The sequence below is a fragment of the Pan troglodytes genome, chromosome 10, assembly GCF_028858775.2.
Source record: "Pan troglodytes isolate AG18354 chromosome 10, NHGRI_mPanTro3-v2.0_pri, whole genome shotgun sequence".
NCBI lineage: Eukaryota > Metazoa > Chordata > Mammalia > Primates > Hominidae > Pan > Pan troglodytes.
The window spans coordinates 139094746-139108362 of record NC_072408.2 but is presented as its reverse complement, the minus strand read 5'-3'; the positions used below and the strand labels follow the sequence as shown (position 1 = coordinate 139108362).

Sequence of the window (13617 nt, the reverse complement as noted above, 5' to 3'; positions counted from 1 at the left end):
ATACATCAATGAAATACATTTTGGGGTAAAATACTTAACTTCTTTAGGGGCCTGCTAACTGTCATTTTGGATGCATTTTATCTCTACAAAAGAGTCTGTTTGGTCAGACTTAACATCTGTGTTTTAGTGTTCCAGAATTCCAAAGGGAGGAGAGTCTAAGGGGCTTGTCCAAACCCTCTTCCCATCAGGACCTGAGCTTGTTTTCCTGGGTTACTTTGGGGTGCCCTTGGTTGAGAAGCGGCTCCATTCAATTGGTTGGGGGTCTTAGAGTTTTATTCTTGGTTGACAGAACCAATACTTAATCATTTTCACTTGAAATCTTATTTTATGTGAAAATGATTTCTACTCTCTTTGAAAATTGGAAGATTCTAGGCCCCAATTCTTACTCAGTCATGATGAACTGAAGCTGAGCTGTGGCTGCTCCCTCGGACAGAGCAGAGCCACAGTCACCACCTGTCCCAACAGCCGCTCCCAGCAAGCCCATCTGTCCTGTATTGTTTATCATTTGCTGATGCTGCTGCTCCACTTGGGGAAATAATTCTCTAGAGCTGGGTCCTTACGGGAGTGGGAGAATAGGGACAGACCAAGAGGACTGACTATTTCAAGAAAAAGAAGATGAAGGCTTTGATTTCACCATGTTCAACAAGTGACACTAGCCCTCTTCTCTCTTGTACTTTACCTGCCTGACCTTCGTGTAAGTTTGTCTGTCAAAACTCACCCTGGAGGATCAAAGTCTGGGCGAGAGCCCCATCAGAAATCAGCTCCCCACTCACTGGAGGATCACAGAGTCACGTGCTGGAGCCCTGTCAGAATCACTCCTCTCGCATAGAGTATCAGAGTCACAGATATGAGCCCTGTCAGAATCACTCCCCTCATGCTGGAGGATCAGCAGTAACAGGCGAGAGAAAAAAATAAGAAGGACACAATGCTGATCATCGCTGAAGCTGAGAACACATTCTGCTCATCTTTCTCCTTTTGCATACACTTGAAAATTTCCATAAAAGTAAATATGCATATTAAAAGCAGCGGAGGGGCCGGGTGCGGTGGCTTACGCCTGTATTTCCAGCACTTTTGGGAGGCCGAGGCGGGTGGATCACCTGAGGTCAGGAGTTCCTAGCCTGGCAAAACCCTGTCTCTACTAAAAATACAAAAATTAGCAGGGCGTGGTGTCAGGTGCCTGTAATCCCAGCTACTTGGGAGGCCGAGGCAGGAGAATTGCTTGAACAGAGGAGGCAGAGGTTATAGTGAGCTGAGATGGTGCCATTGCACTCCAGCCTGGGCAACGAGAGCGAAATTCAGTCTAAAAAAAAAAAAAAAAAAAAAAAAAAAACAGTGAAGGGCATTTTCAAGGATGTACAGCAGGGGTCAGGGAATCATGGCCCACAGTCCTGTATTTGTAAATAAAGCTTTATTGACACATGGCCATGTTTCCTCATTTGCATATCAGGGCAGAGGGGAGCAGCTGCCACCCAGGCTTCTGGCACAGAGCCAAGACATTTACGCACTTGCCGTGGGCAGAGAAAGTGTGGGCCCTGCTCCAGGACGGCATTTCCGTGATCTCTTTGGGGAATGGAACTTTAGGCGCAGGGATAACCACCTCACTTTTTAAGTACTAACAATTTTCACTGTGGGCAAAGGATTACCTAGGTGCCGAGGCAACAGACTGAAGGCACAAACTGTTTCAGTATAATAAAGAAAATAGTTAGAATAAGAATAGTGATAATACGAATCAGATATAGAGATGATCATGGACAATTATCAATCATTATTATAAACATTATTAATCATTAGCTTTTAATATTACTCTTTGTTGCATTACTAATATAACCTAGGAATAACCTGAGGGTATAGGGTCAGGTGCTGAAGGGACATTGTGAGAAGTGACCTAGAAGGCAAGAGGTGAGCCCTCTGTCATGCCCGCATAAGGGCTGTTTGAGGGCTCCTTGGTCAAGCGGTAATGCCAGTGCCTGGGAAGGCACCTGTTACTTAGCAGACCGTGAAAGGGAGTCTCCTTTCCTTGGAGGAGTCAGGGAACACTCTGCTCCACCAGCTTCCTGTGGGAGGCTGGATATTCTCCAGGCCTGGCCCGCAGTCATCCGGAGGCCTAACCCCCTCCCTGTGGTGCTTCAGTGGTCACACTCCTTTTCCACTTTCATGCTCCTCCCGCACTCCTGGTTCCTCTTTGGAGTTCTTAGTAGATAGCAGAAGAAGAAATAGTGGAAGTCTTAAAGTCTTTGATCTTTCTTATAAGTGCATAGAAGAAAACGCTGACATTTGCTGCCTTCCCTCTCTGCTTCAGCTACCTAAAAGGGAAGGGCCCCCTGTCCTGTGATCACGTGACTTGCTTCACCTTGTCAGTCACTTAGAAGATTCACCCTCCTTACCCTGCCCCCTCGTCCTGTATGCAATAAATATCAGTGCACCCAGCCGTTCGGGGCCACTACCGGTCTCCGCGTCTTTTTTTTTTTTTTTGAGGCAGTTTCGCTGTTGTTGCCCAGGCTGGAGTGCAGTGGTGCGATCTCGGCTCACTGCAACCTCCGCCTCCCAGGTTCAAGCGATTCTCCTGCCTCAGCCTCCCTAGTAGCTGGGATTACAGGCATGTGCCAGCACGCCTGGCTAATTTTTTTTGGTATTTTTAGTAGAGACGGGGTTTCTCCATGTTGGTCAGGCTGGTCTCGAACTCCCGACCTCAGGTGATCCGCCCGCCTCGGCCTCCCAAAGTGCTGGGATTACAGGCATGAGCCAGTGCGCCCGGCCAGGTCTCCGTGTCTTGATGGCAGTGGTTCCCCCCAGGCCCAGCTGTTTTCTCTTTATCTCTTGGTCTTGTGTCTTTATTTCTGACAATCTCTTGTCTCTGCACACCGGGAGAACACCCGCTAAGTCCTGTAGGGCTGGACCCTACATTTCACTCTTTCCATTGTGGATGCAAACTCTTTCTAAAACGTGGCACGTGCTTCTCTGCCTTCTCAGAAACAGTTTTTAAATAACATTAAACGTCAGTGTCGGCGTCCGCAAGACAGGAGGGCTTCAGTCGTGGCGGGGATGCGGCTGCGGGAGGTGCCCATGTGCCTGGGACTCTCTGCCCTTCCTGCGTTCACAGCCGCCTGTGGCTCATCTTCGGAGGCCTCTTTGCTCCCTGCAGAGTTGAAGCACCTGAGCTTCAGTGGGACCTAGGCAGGAGTGTGGCCTCGCTGCCTGGGCCTGTGGAGGTGGCTGCCCTGTTGGCCTCCACCCTGTTCTAGTCCTCTTCCCGCTCCCCTGCTCCTTTCTCCCGGACAGACGCTGGGGACCATCCTCATCATGGAGGATTCCTGGGATCCCAGTTAAGATCCGTCACCCCCATCACGTGAGCAAGGTGGGAGAACGGCAGGAAGGACAGGCAGCCTGGCAGGCGGGGGGCAGGCCCGGGGGAGCTGGCTCTCATCGGGGTTGCTGGTTCAAATGTGACTTCAGAGGACACCTGGGGACATGTGTTCCTCCAGGAAGAGGCAGGGGCCCCAGGCTATGGGTGCCCAGAGGCTGCTGATGTGCCACCAGCCCCTCCAGGATCAAGGGCTGTGCTGACACCAGGCCTGCCCACCTGAGAACCACTCGGAAATTCCCTCCAAAGCTCTGGAACCCCAAGCACTACCTCCATTCCCCAGGGCCCTCCAGCTTGCAGAGCCCTGTCTGCCGGGGGCCGGGCCTGCGGGGAGGAGACCCCTGATTTTCTCCTTCGCCCGAGGAACAAAGAACAGGGCGCTGTCCCTGAGACCTCTCCTGGTCAGAAGAAGACCTGGGAGGGCGGTGTGGGCCCGGAGGAGTCCCCTCTGAGAGCTGGCCTTGCAGAGCCCTGAGCTCCAAGGATTTAAGGAGTCAGCGACCCCTACCCCATTGACAAGCCACACAGAAATGAGAGCAGCTGCACCCCTCCCCGGAAAGCGGATGCTGGGAGCCCCCCAAGACGCAGAGCACTGGCCTGTTTCACAGCTTCCTGCCCCGTAATCTGTGTCGTGAACTGGACGTGCCTTCCTGTGCTTTTCATCCTTAACGTACTCCAGTTTTAATTTTAACTTTTCGTTTCAGTGCCTCTGATTGAAGGTGGCAAGTGTTGACTGAAACCAAAGTTAAAATTGTATCGATCGAAATTCATAAAATCAAATGAATGTGAAAGAAATGTAAATAATCAAGCTCTCGGGTGATGTTTCCGTGCGTTTGTGGCTCGCACATCTGCACGTACGTGTACCGTGTGCCGGTCACCGCTTGGGTCTTGCACGGCGAGGTTTCAGTGTGCGTTATTCTCGACGTGTTCCAAACTCCGTGTGGAAGGACGCGGCTCCGGTGCCCTTGTCTTAGCTTCTCCGTGGATTGTGTCTTACGCGCGCGCTGCTGTTTACGTACCTATCCCAGGTTCACGGACACTTGGCTCACTAGGCCTCCCTGTGCACGTGTGCAGACGACAGGTCCACTGCGGGCCTCCGGGGATGTGGGTCCCGACTCCACCCACACGGGCGGTGCCCACCGCCTCCTCGCCGTCTTACCTCGGCATGAGCTGAGCCTTTGTTGTTGTTGTTGTCGTTTGAGACGGAATCGCCTCTGTCACCCGGGCTGGAGTGCGGTGGCATCATTCAGTCCACTGCAATCTCCGCCTCCCAGGTTCAAGTGACTCTCCTGCCTCAGCCTCCCGAGTAGCTGGGATTACAGGTGCACACCACTACGCCTGGCTAATTTTTTGTATTTTTAGTAGAGATGGAGTTTCTTCATATTGGCCAGTCTGATCTTGAACTCCTGACCTCAGGTGATCTGCCTGCCTTGGCCTCCCAAAGTGCTGGGATTACAGGCGTGAGCCACTGTGCCCGGCCACGTTGGCTTTTCTTGTTATCAGGGTCTGTGGAAGATCAGAGCACTCAATGGGCCCTTGGTGAAGCTCATATAACATAAATCAACCACGCTAAAGTGGGCACCTCTGCGGTGTTTCGACCATCACAGTGTCGTGCAGCCGCCACCTCCGTCTCGTTCCAAAGCATTGTCCTCCCTCCCCGTGGGGACCCCACACCCACGAGCCGGCACTCCCCGTTCCCCCTGCCCCAGCCCCTGCATCCACGAATCCACTTCCTGCCCCCGTGGACTTGCCTCTTCTGTTCCTTGCATGCGGACGGAGTCACATGGGGGGCAGCCTCTTGCACCTGGCTCCCTGCCCTCGGTGCCACGTTTCCAGGGTTCCTCCACGTCGCAGGCTGTGTCAGCCTCGCTCCTTCCACTGCAGAATTGCGGTCCACAGGCTGGACGGGCCACTCTCCATGTATCCACCTGTCCCTCCGTGGCTGCTGGGCTGAGTCGCTTCTGATGCTAACAAGAGGCGTCCGGCTGGACTAAGGCCCCGGAAGCTGAGAACTGGAGGGCAGGTGCGGGCGTCGGGCAGAGCAGCTCCAGCAGGCAGGACCTGGGGCCTCCACCCTGCACCCCTGTGCCCCGCGTGTGGCGGAACCGCCCCGAGGGGAGGCTGTCTCCACGGTGACAGGCAGCCCCACGCGAGCCTGAGAACCCTCAGCCCGCCTTTTTCTGTAATCACAGCAGGCATCTCTCCGGCAAGTCAATCCAGTTCCAGCTGGTGCTGCCTCCCTTGCCTCATGGGCTTTATTTTAGAACTCTGAGCAATAATAAAAAAGACGCTACCCACTACAATAGACGTGGCAGAGAATCTGGCTCTTCACTTCATCAGAGATCACCCTGAAATGATTGTTGGTGTTAAGAAAACGGGAGAAATACCTGTTGTATATGATAAACTATAACTTACCCAATCAAAGGTTGCTATTAAAAATCAAGGGGGGTATTAAAATTTCATCACTGTTAGGTTTGTGGCCGAAATCTAATGACAGAACAAATTGGATCTTTGCACAAATAAAAGGACAATTGCTTTTTAATGCTCCTGCTATTCTTGGACAATTGATGGGCATTTATTTCTGACTGCTGAGTCTCTGGGGACAGAATTGCTTCCTTTAAATTATGACAGAGGCCAACTTTTTGCTGTTGTTTTTATGGAAGAATGCGTTGATACGCAGAGGAGGATCAGGGAAGCTCAAGGCCTGCAGGGCGGCCTTGGCCTTGACTGTGGCCGTGGGGGCCTTTGGCCGGCCTGCCGTGGCATCTGGGGATAGCGTGAGGCTTTGCTGCTTCCTCTGACAGCTCCTGAGGCCTCAGAAGAAATGAAGCTCTCCACGGACAAGGAAATTGTTTTGAGGCAAAATCTTTTAGCAAAGATGAGAAGTTCCTCCTTCCTTACAACACACAGACTCTGCCTGCTCCTTGCTGGAGATGTGATTTTCCTGCCTCTTTTTCAATTCCCGCCACCTTCCAGACACCCAGTAGAAACCTGAGAGGGATGAGTGAATGAGCTCGCGCGTCATGTGGCCCACAATGGCACACCAGCTTATCCTCCAGCTCCACTCTGCAGATCCTGCCTTCACTGCTCCGCAGATCCTGCCTTCACTGCTCCGCAGATCCTGCCTTCACCGCTCCGCGGATCCTGCCTTCACCGCTCCGCGGATCCTGCCTTCACCGCTCCGCAGATCCTGCCTTCACCGCTCCGCTGATCCTGCCTTCACCGCTCCGCAGATCCTGCCTTCACCGCTCCGCAGATCCTGCCTTCACCACTGCCGTCCATGCAGCCTCTTCCCAGGGGATTTGCAGCACTGATGCACTCTCAATACATATTAGAAAAAATATAACTAGCATACCAATGCATGATTTCACAGAGATGGGGCCAGGCTAAGTCGGCTGATGTTTTAGAATTATTACAGGAAGTATAGTACAGCTGGCAGTCTGTGGCACATAGCTGCACAGGCTGTGCACTCACAGCTCCAAGCTGCATCGTTCAGAATCTGTCATCAACAGGGTTCTGTGGAGTTGAGCAGTGCACAACCTACGCAACTGCCCATGCCCATTGCAGTCCTGGCTCCTGATACACAGTTAGGATGAAGCATGGGGGAGGCGGGCAAGTGACTCACTCGAACTTGGGAAATGATGTTCAAGGCAACCACAGGGCTCCTTAGGTAAACTGATCTTTTTTCAGGGGAGAGGGGAGACAGGATCTCACTCTGTTGCCCAGGCTGGAGAGTAGTGGTGCAATACCAGCTCACTGCAGCCTCAACTTCCCAGGCTCCAGTGATCCTCCTGCCTCAGCCTCCCTAAGTGCTGGGATAACAGGCGTGAGCTACTGTGCTGGCCGATTGATCTTTTTTTAAACCTCCTACACTAAGCTGAATTGAATGCGGGTTCTGTCATCTGTTGGCATTCAGCATTTGGACGCTGTCTGGGCTGAGGGCTTGACCAGGCTCCAAGGGACTCAAGTCCTGGTGGCTGGAGGAGCAGCAGCCCCTCACCTTGAGCACAGGGACCTGAGTGCACAGGGAGGAGGCACAGGAGGGAGGGAGTGGTGGGGTCTTCCAGGCTTTCCTGGCTCATGGCCCAGCAGGCAGGGCTCAGGCCTGCACAGCGAGGTCCTCACGCCGCTGTCTCTGCCTCCCAGGACCCCAGCCATGATCGGCTGCTCCTTCGTAGTGGACCGCGAGTACTTCGGAGACATTGGGCTGCTGGACCCCGGCATGGAGGTGTACGGCGGCGAGAACGTAGAACTGGGCATGAGGGTGAGTGTGGCCACGGTGTCCAGGGACAGGGTGAGGGTGAGTGAGGCCTTGGCGTCCGGGGACGGGGTGAGGACGAGTGAGGCTGCGGCGTCTGGGGACAGGGTGAGGGCGAGTGCAGCCATGGCGTCTGGGGACGGGGTGAGGACGAGTGCGGCCGTGGCGTCTGGGGACGGGGTGAGGTCCAGGGCTCCTGCTCAGCGCACTGAGGCCTCTCCAGAGCCTAGGCTGAGGCAGCTGGAAGCCAAGCTGGGCGGCCAAGGCTCCTGCTCAGCGCACTGAGGCCTCTCCAGAGCCTAGGCTGAGGCAGCTGGAAGCCAAGCTGGGCGGCCAAGGCTCCTGCTCAGCGCACTGAGGCCTCTCCAGAGCCTAGGCTGAGGCAGCTGGAAGCCAAGCTGGGCGGCCAAGGCTCCCGGGGTCCCTGAGCTGGAGTTGGGGACAGTGAGATGGGGCTACCCTGAGTCTTGCTAGAAGCTCAGTGGCAACATCACTGAGAAATTTTGTAGAATCACAAAAGATGGCATTTCCCATGTCTACTTTATTTTTCATGCCCTTTGTTTTGCTGTTTATGAATTGCCCCCAGGTGACAATGGATTGGGACCTTGGAAAAGTGGGTCCTTCGGCACAGAGGGTGGGTGTGAGGCTCCGAGCTCGGCCGGGCTTCTGCCTCCTGGGACCGTGTCTGTGTGAGGCTCTGAGCTCGGCCGGGCTTCTGCTTCTTAGGTTTTTATTTTGGAGGTTGCGGGTTTTTTATTTTGGAGGTTCGTTTGGTTTCCTTTGTGTTTTGCCCATGGGGCTTCTATTCACAGAAAAGAGTTCAGGCTAGTTTTAAAAATTTATATGTAGTTTATTAAGTTGCACCTTTCAAAACCTATATGCTGTAAGCTTGCAGTTCACTTTAAAGATCGTACTATCATGGACACAAATTCAATCAATAAAACGGCCTCCTTCCCCATGGCTGCGATTGTTTAACTCAGGTTGGGCAGATTAAATAATACTGTGAGGCCGGGCACTGAGGCTCACGCCTGTAATCCCAACACTGTGGGAGGCAGAGGTGGGTGGATCATGAGGACAGAAGTTCGAGACCAGCCTGACCAGTATGATAAAACCCTGCCTCTACTAAAAATACAAAAATTAACCAGGCATGGTGGTGCACGCCTATAATCCCAGCTACTCAGGAGGCTGAGGCAGGAGAATCGCTTGAACCCAGGAGGCGGAAATTGCAGTGAGCTGAGATCGCATCACTGCACTCCAGCCTGGGTGACAGAGTGAGACTCCATTTCAAAAAATATATGATAAAATAAAATAAAATAATACCGTGAAACAGAATTCACTGCTTTTGTGCCTTTAAAGTCCCTTGAGCCTTTTAAAAATGGCACTTACAAACATAGTGTTTTATTTTCTTTTAATCACTTTGAATGCCTGATATCATACCAGAAATCCCCCCGACCAAGTGCTTTAAAATATCTAGTTTAATAAATTGAATTGAGACCAGATCTGTGAAGGATGTCAGGACTGTTTGCAGGTGCCTTTAATCCTCTCATCCTGTCCGATTTTAAATTGCACATCTAGAATCAATCCTCAATTACACATTTTTAAAATGGAAGCTGGAAGTTAATCTGGCAGGTTCTTTAATATTCTGACTTCCCTTAACTGCTGTGATTGTTAAACACCAGACCTTGGCGGGTCGGCCGTGGATTGAACGCACCCACGCGGGTGTCGGCTTCTCTCACCGTCTCCCCCGATGCTCACCCTGTGGGGCAGGAGACCAGGCCAGCAGTCAGGGGCCTAAGAAAGCCGAGGCCCTCAGAGGGACGGAACGCACCGCAGAGACAAGGAGGACAGCCTGGGGAGGGTGCCGGGGACCGGCAGTGCGCAGCCACCACCAAGGCCGAAGAGCGAGGGAGGACGGGACCCCTGGGGTGGAGGGCACCCAGCAGATGTGGTCCTGGGGACAGAGCCACCGTCAGTGAAAGACAAGTTGCCTCAGCAGGAAGGGCCCAGGGGAGAAACACGCCCACCTCCCCTCCAAACAAAATCGGCTCCCGTGGGCCAAACCCAGCTGCAGTGAGAGGAGGTCCCAGGAGGCTGGGTCGTGGGTGCATCCCAGGCTCAGGCTCAGAGCAAAGCCGGGACGACAGCGAACCTGTGTGGTGGGTGAGGGTCAGCAGGCCGGGCTGGGGGTGTGGGTGCCGGAGCACGGAGGACCCCGGCTGGGCGAGGGTCAGCAGGCCGGGCTGGGGGTATGGGTGCCGGACCACGGAGGGCCCTGGCTGGGCGAGGGTCAGCAGGCCGGGCTGGGGCTGTGGGTGCCGGACCACAGAGGGCCCTGGCTGGGCGAGGGTCAGCAGGCTGGGCTGGGGGTGTGGGTGCCGGACCACGGAGGGCCCTGGCTGGGCGAGGGTCAGCAGGCTGGGCTGGGGGTGTGGGTGCCGGACCACGGAGGGCCCCGGCTGGGCGAGGGTCAGCAGGCTGGGCTGGGGGTGTGGGTGCCGGACCACGGAGGGCCCCGGCTGGGCGAGGGTCAGCAGGCCGGGCTGGGGGTGTGGGTGCCGGACCACAGAGGGCCCCGGCTGGGCGAGGGTCAGCAGGCTGGGCTGGGGGTGTGGGTGCCGGAGCACGGAGGACCCCGGCTGGGCGAGGGTCAGCAGGCCGGGCTGGGGGTGTGGGTGCCGGACCACGGAGGGCCCCGGCTGGGCGAGGGTCAGCAGGCCGGGCTGGGGGTGTGGGTGCCGGACCACGGAGGGCCCCGGCTGGGCGAGGGTCAGCAGGCCGGGCTGGGGGTGTGGGTGCCGGAGCACGGAGGACCCCGGCTGGGCGAGGGTCAGCAGGCCGGGCTGGGGGTGTGGGTGCCGGAGCACGGAGGACCCCGGCTGGGCGAGGGTCAGCAGGCCGGGCTGGGGGTGTGGGTGCCGGACCACGGAGGGCCCTGGCTGGGCGAGGGTCAGCAGGCTGGGCTGGGGGTGTGGGTGCCGGACCACAGAGGGCCCTGGCTGCAGTCGTTGGAGAGCTTCCCTCCCGTCTCCATGACACAGGGGCCTTTCTTTTTTTTAAGACAGAGTCTTACTCTGTTGCCCAGGCTGGAGTGCAGTGGCACGATTTCTGCTCACTGCAACCTCCGCCTCCCGGGTTCAAGTGATTCTCCTGCTTCAGCCTCCCGAGTAGGTGGCACTACAGGCACATGCCACCATGCCCGGCTAATTTTTGTACTTTTAGTAGAGACGAGGTTTCACCATGTTGATCAGGCTGGTCTCAAACTCCTGAGCTCAGGTGATCTGCCCGCCTCTGCCTCCCACAGTGCTGGGATTCCAGGTGTGAACCACCACGCCTGGCTGACATAGGGGCCTTTCTGATGGCCTGACTCCTCCGCGGGGCAGGGGAGCCTGTGTCACCGCGGGTTCTGTCTTTCACCTTCATCCCCTGACAAGGCACAGCTGTGGCCGCGCCCAGCGTTTGCTCCACTCCCTGACCTCCGTGCCCTCCCTGCCACCTCTCCCCCGACCTCTCCCCCTGACCTCTCTCCCGTCCTGGGGGCTTGAAAGTTTTCACCTTGGTGTCCTGTCTGGCGGTCAGAGGTTGCTCTACGGTGGGAGACAGGCTGAGAACCAGAACCCAGTTCTCCTGGTGAGGGACAGGCAACTCACCTGTCCCCATCACCACGCCCCCGTCCTACCCCATCACCACGCCCCCCGACCAGCCCCATCACCACGCCCCCCGACCAGCCCCATCACCACGCCCCCCGTCCAGCCCCATCACCACGTCCCCCCCGTCCAGCCCCATCACCACGCCCCCATCCAGCCCCATCACCACGCCCCCCCATCCAGCCCCATCACCACGCCCCCCCGTCCAGCCCCATCACCACGCCCCCGTCCAGCCCCATCACCACGCCCCCCCGTCCAGCCCCATCACCATGCTGCCCGTCCAGCCACATCACCACGCCCCCGTCCAGCCCCATCACCACGCCCCCCCATCCAGCCCCATCACCACGCCCCCGTCCAGCCCCATCACCACGCCCCCCATCCAGCCACATCACCACGCCCCCATCCAGCCACATCACCACGCCCCCCCGTCCAGCCCCATCACCACACCCCCCCATCCAGCCCCATCACCACGCCCCCCCGTCCAGCCCCATCACCACGCCCCCCCGTCCAGCCCCATCACCACGCCCCCATCCAGCCCCATCACCACGCCCCCATCCAGCCCCATCACCACGCCCCCCCGTCCAGCCCCATCACCACGCCCCCATCCAGCCCCATCACCACGCCCCCATCCAGCCACATCACCACGCCCCCCCGTCCAGCCCCATCACCACGCCCCCCCGTCCAGCCCCATCACCACGCCCCCATCCAGCCCCATCACCACGCCCCCCCCGTCCAGCCCCATCACCACGCCCCCCCGTCCAGCCCCATCACCACGCCCCCCCGTCCAGCCCCATCACCACGCCCCCATCCAGCCCCATCACCACGCCCCCCCATCCAGCCCCATCACCACGCCCCCCCCGTCTAGCCCCAGCCCTGCCGGGCCCTCAGATGCTGACCACCGCTTTCCAGACCCCCAGCTCCTTCCCTCCTCCCACCTTGTGCGCTTGGCCCATGGAGGCACCTCAGGCTGTCTTGGCCCGTGGAGGCACCACAGGTTGTCGGAAGCTGCACCATGGTCCGAGTGGCCGGCCCGAGGCCGCACTATGCCGGTGTCGAGAACTCCACGTTGCCGCCCCTGAGGTTGCACTGCCCCCGTCTGTCCCCATGCCCCTAACCACACATCCCTAAAGCTTCCCTTCATTAACATCTTTCCTGTTGAGCCCAGTAGGGTGAACTTTCTTTCTTGTGGGGTGTGGCGGACACGGGACTCTTCCAAAAAATATTTAGGATGCAAAGCTGGCAAGAGACGGTGATTGATGGGTGATTGACGGGTGGGCTGGGACAGCGGCTGATTCCCAGTCCCCAGGCAGGCAGGGCCTTCATAGGGACAGAATGCCAGCCGGTGCGTGGTGGCATGTTGGGGAGAGCCACGATGGACACGTGGAGTTCAGTGGCCCCGGGACAGCCAGGTGGGGCTCACAGTTGGGGTTAAAGCCTGAGAGGCAGAGTGGGGGCTATGCAGAAGCAGTTTGAGGGGATGACAGAGGCGGGAGAAATAGAAATAGAACTGGGGTCTCCTGGGAGCCAGACGAAGAGACGTGGTGTCTGGAGGGAAGGACCAACAACACCAGAGCTGCCCCTACGAACCCAACTTCGTTTCCCCAAAGAGTGGATGCCCTGACCTTCAGGTCTGCCAGGTGGGGCCCCCACCAGAGAGAGAGAGCTCCGGAGGATGGGGAGGACTGGGGCCCCCACCAGAGAGAGCTCCGGAGGACGGGGAGGACTGGGGCCCCCACCAGAGAGAGCTCCGGAGGACGGGGAGGACTGGACACTGAGGCCACTGGGGGCCCTGACGGACCCCCGGGAAGGGTGTGTGGTGTGTGTGTAAATGGGTATAGGGAGGGCCCCGGGAAGGGTGCCTGGCATGTGTGTAAATATGTATAGATCATACTGCACATTCCAATTCTGCTGGTGATCAGGTTCTGGTAACTTGCCAGGAAACAGAAGGGTTCCAGCAAGATAAGGTAAATTATAAACAGAATAAAAGAGGAAGAAAAACACGGCAGAGAGTGAAGAGGAGCAGGTCCGAGGCCCATAGAGCACAGCCGAGCCCCGGGGCCACGCACAGAGCCACAGCCGAGCCCCGGGGCCACGCACGGAGCCACAGCCGAGCCCCAGGGCCACGCACGGCGCCACAGCCGAGCCCCGGGGCCACGCACGGAGCCCACAGTCGAGCCCCGGGGCCACGCACGGAGCCACAGCCGAGCCCCGGGGCCACGCCAGGCCCGCAGCAGCACTGCCAGCGACTGGAGTGAGTGCCGCCCGGGGTCCGAGCTGGGCACGGCTATTCTTGCTCCGTTCTGAGGGCTGGTTCTGAGGCCATGTCTGCGCTGAACAAGTGGAGGCTGGAAGCC

At 57.2% G+C, this 13617-nt stretch overlaps 1 protein-coding gene across 2 annotated transcripts in view; it reads left to right on the top strand.

Annotated features, from left to right (window-relative positions):
• GALNT9 (polypeptide N-acetylgalactosaminyltransferase 9) overlaps positions 1 to 13617 on the top strand; it is a 133168-nt gene that overhangs the window by 73322 nt on the left and 46229 nt on the right. For both annotated transcript variants that reach the window (XR_002938899.3, XM_009426595.5), the window contains exon 6: positions 7508 to 7625. Coding sequence is in view for 1 of the 2 variants with exons in the window: in XM_009426595.5 (XP_009424870.3) it covers positions 7508 to 7625 (118 nt within the window). In the remaining variant the exon portion in view is untranslated. The remainder of the gene's footprint in view (positions 1 to 7507; positions 7626 to 13617) is intronic.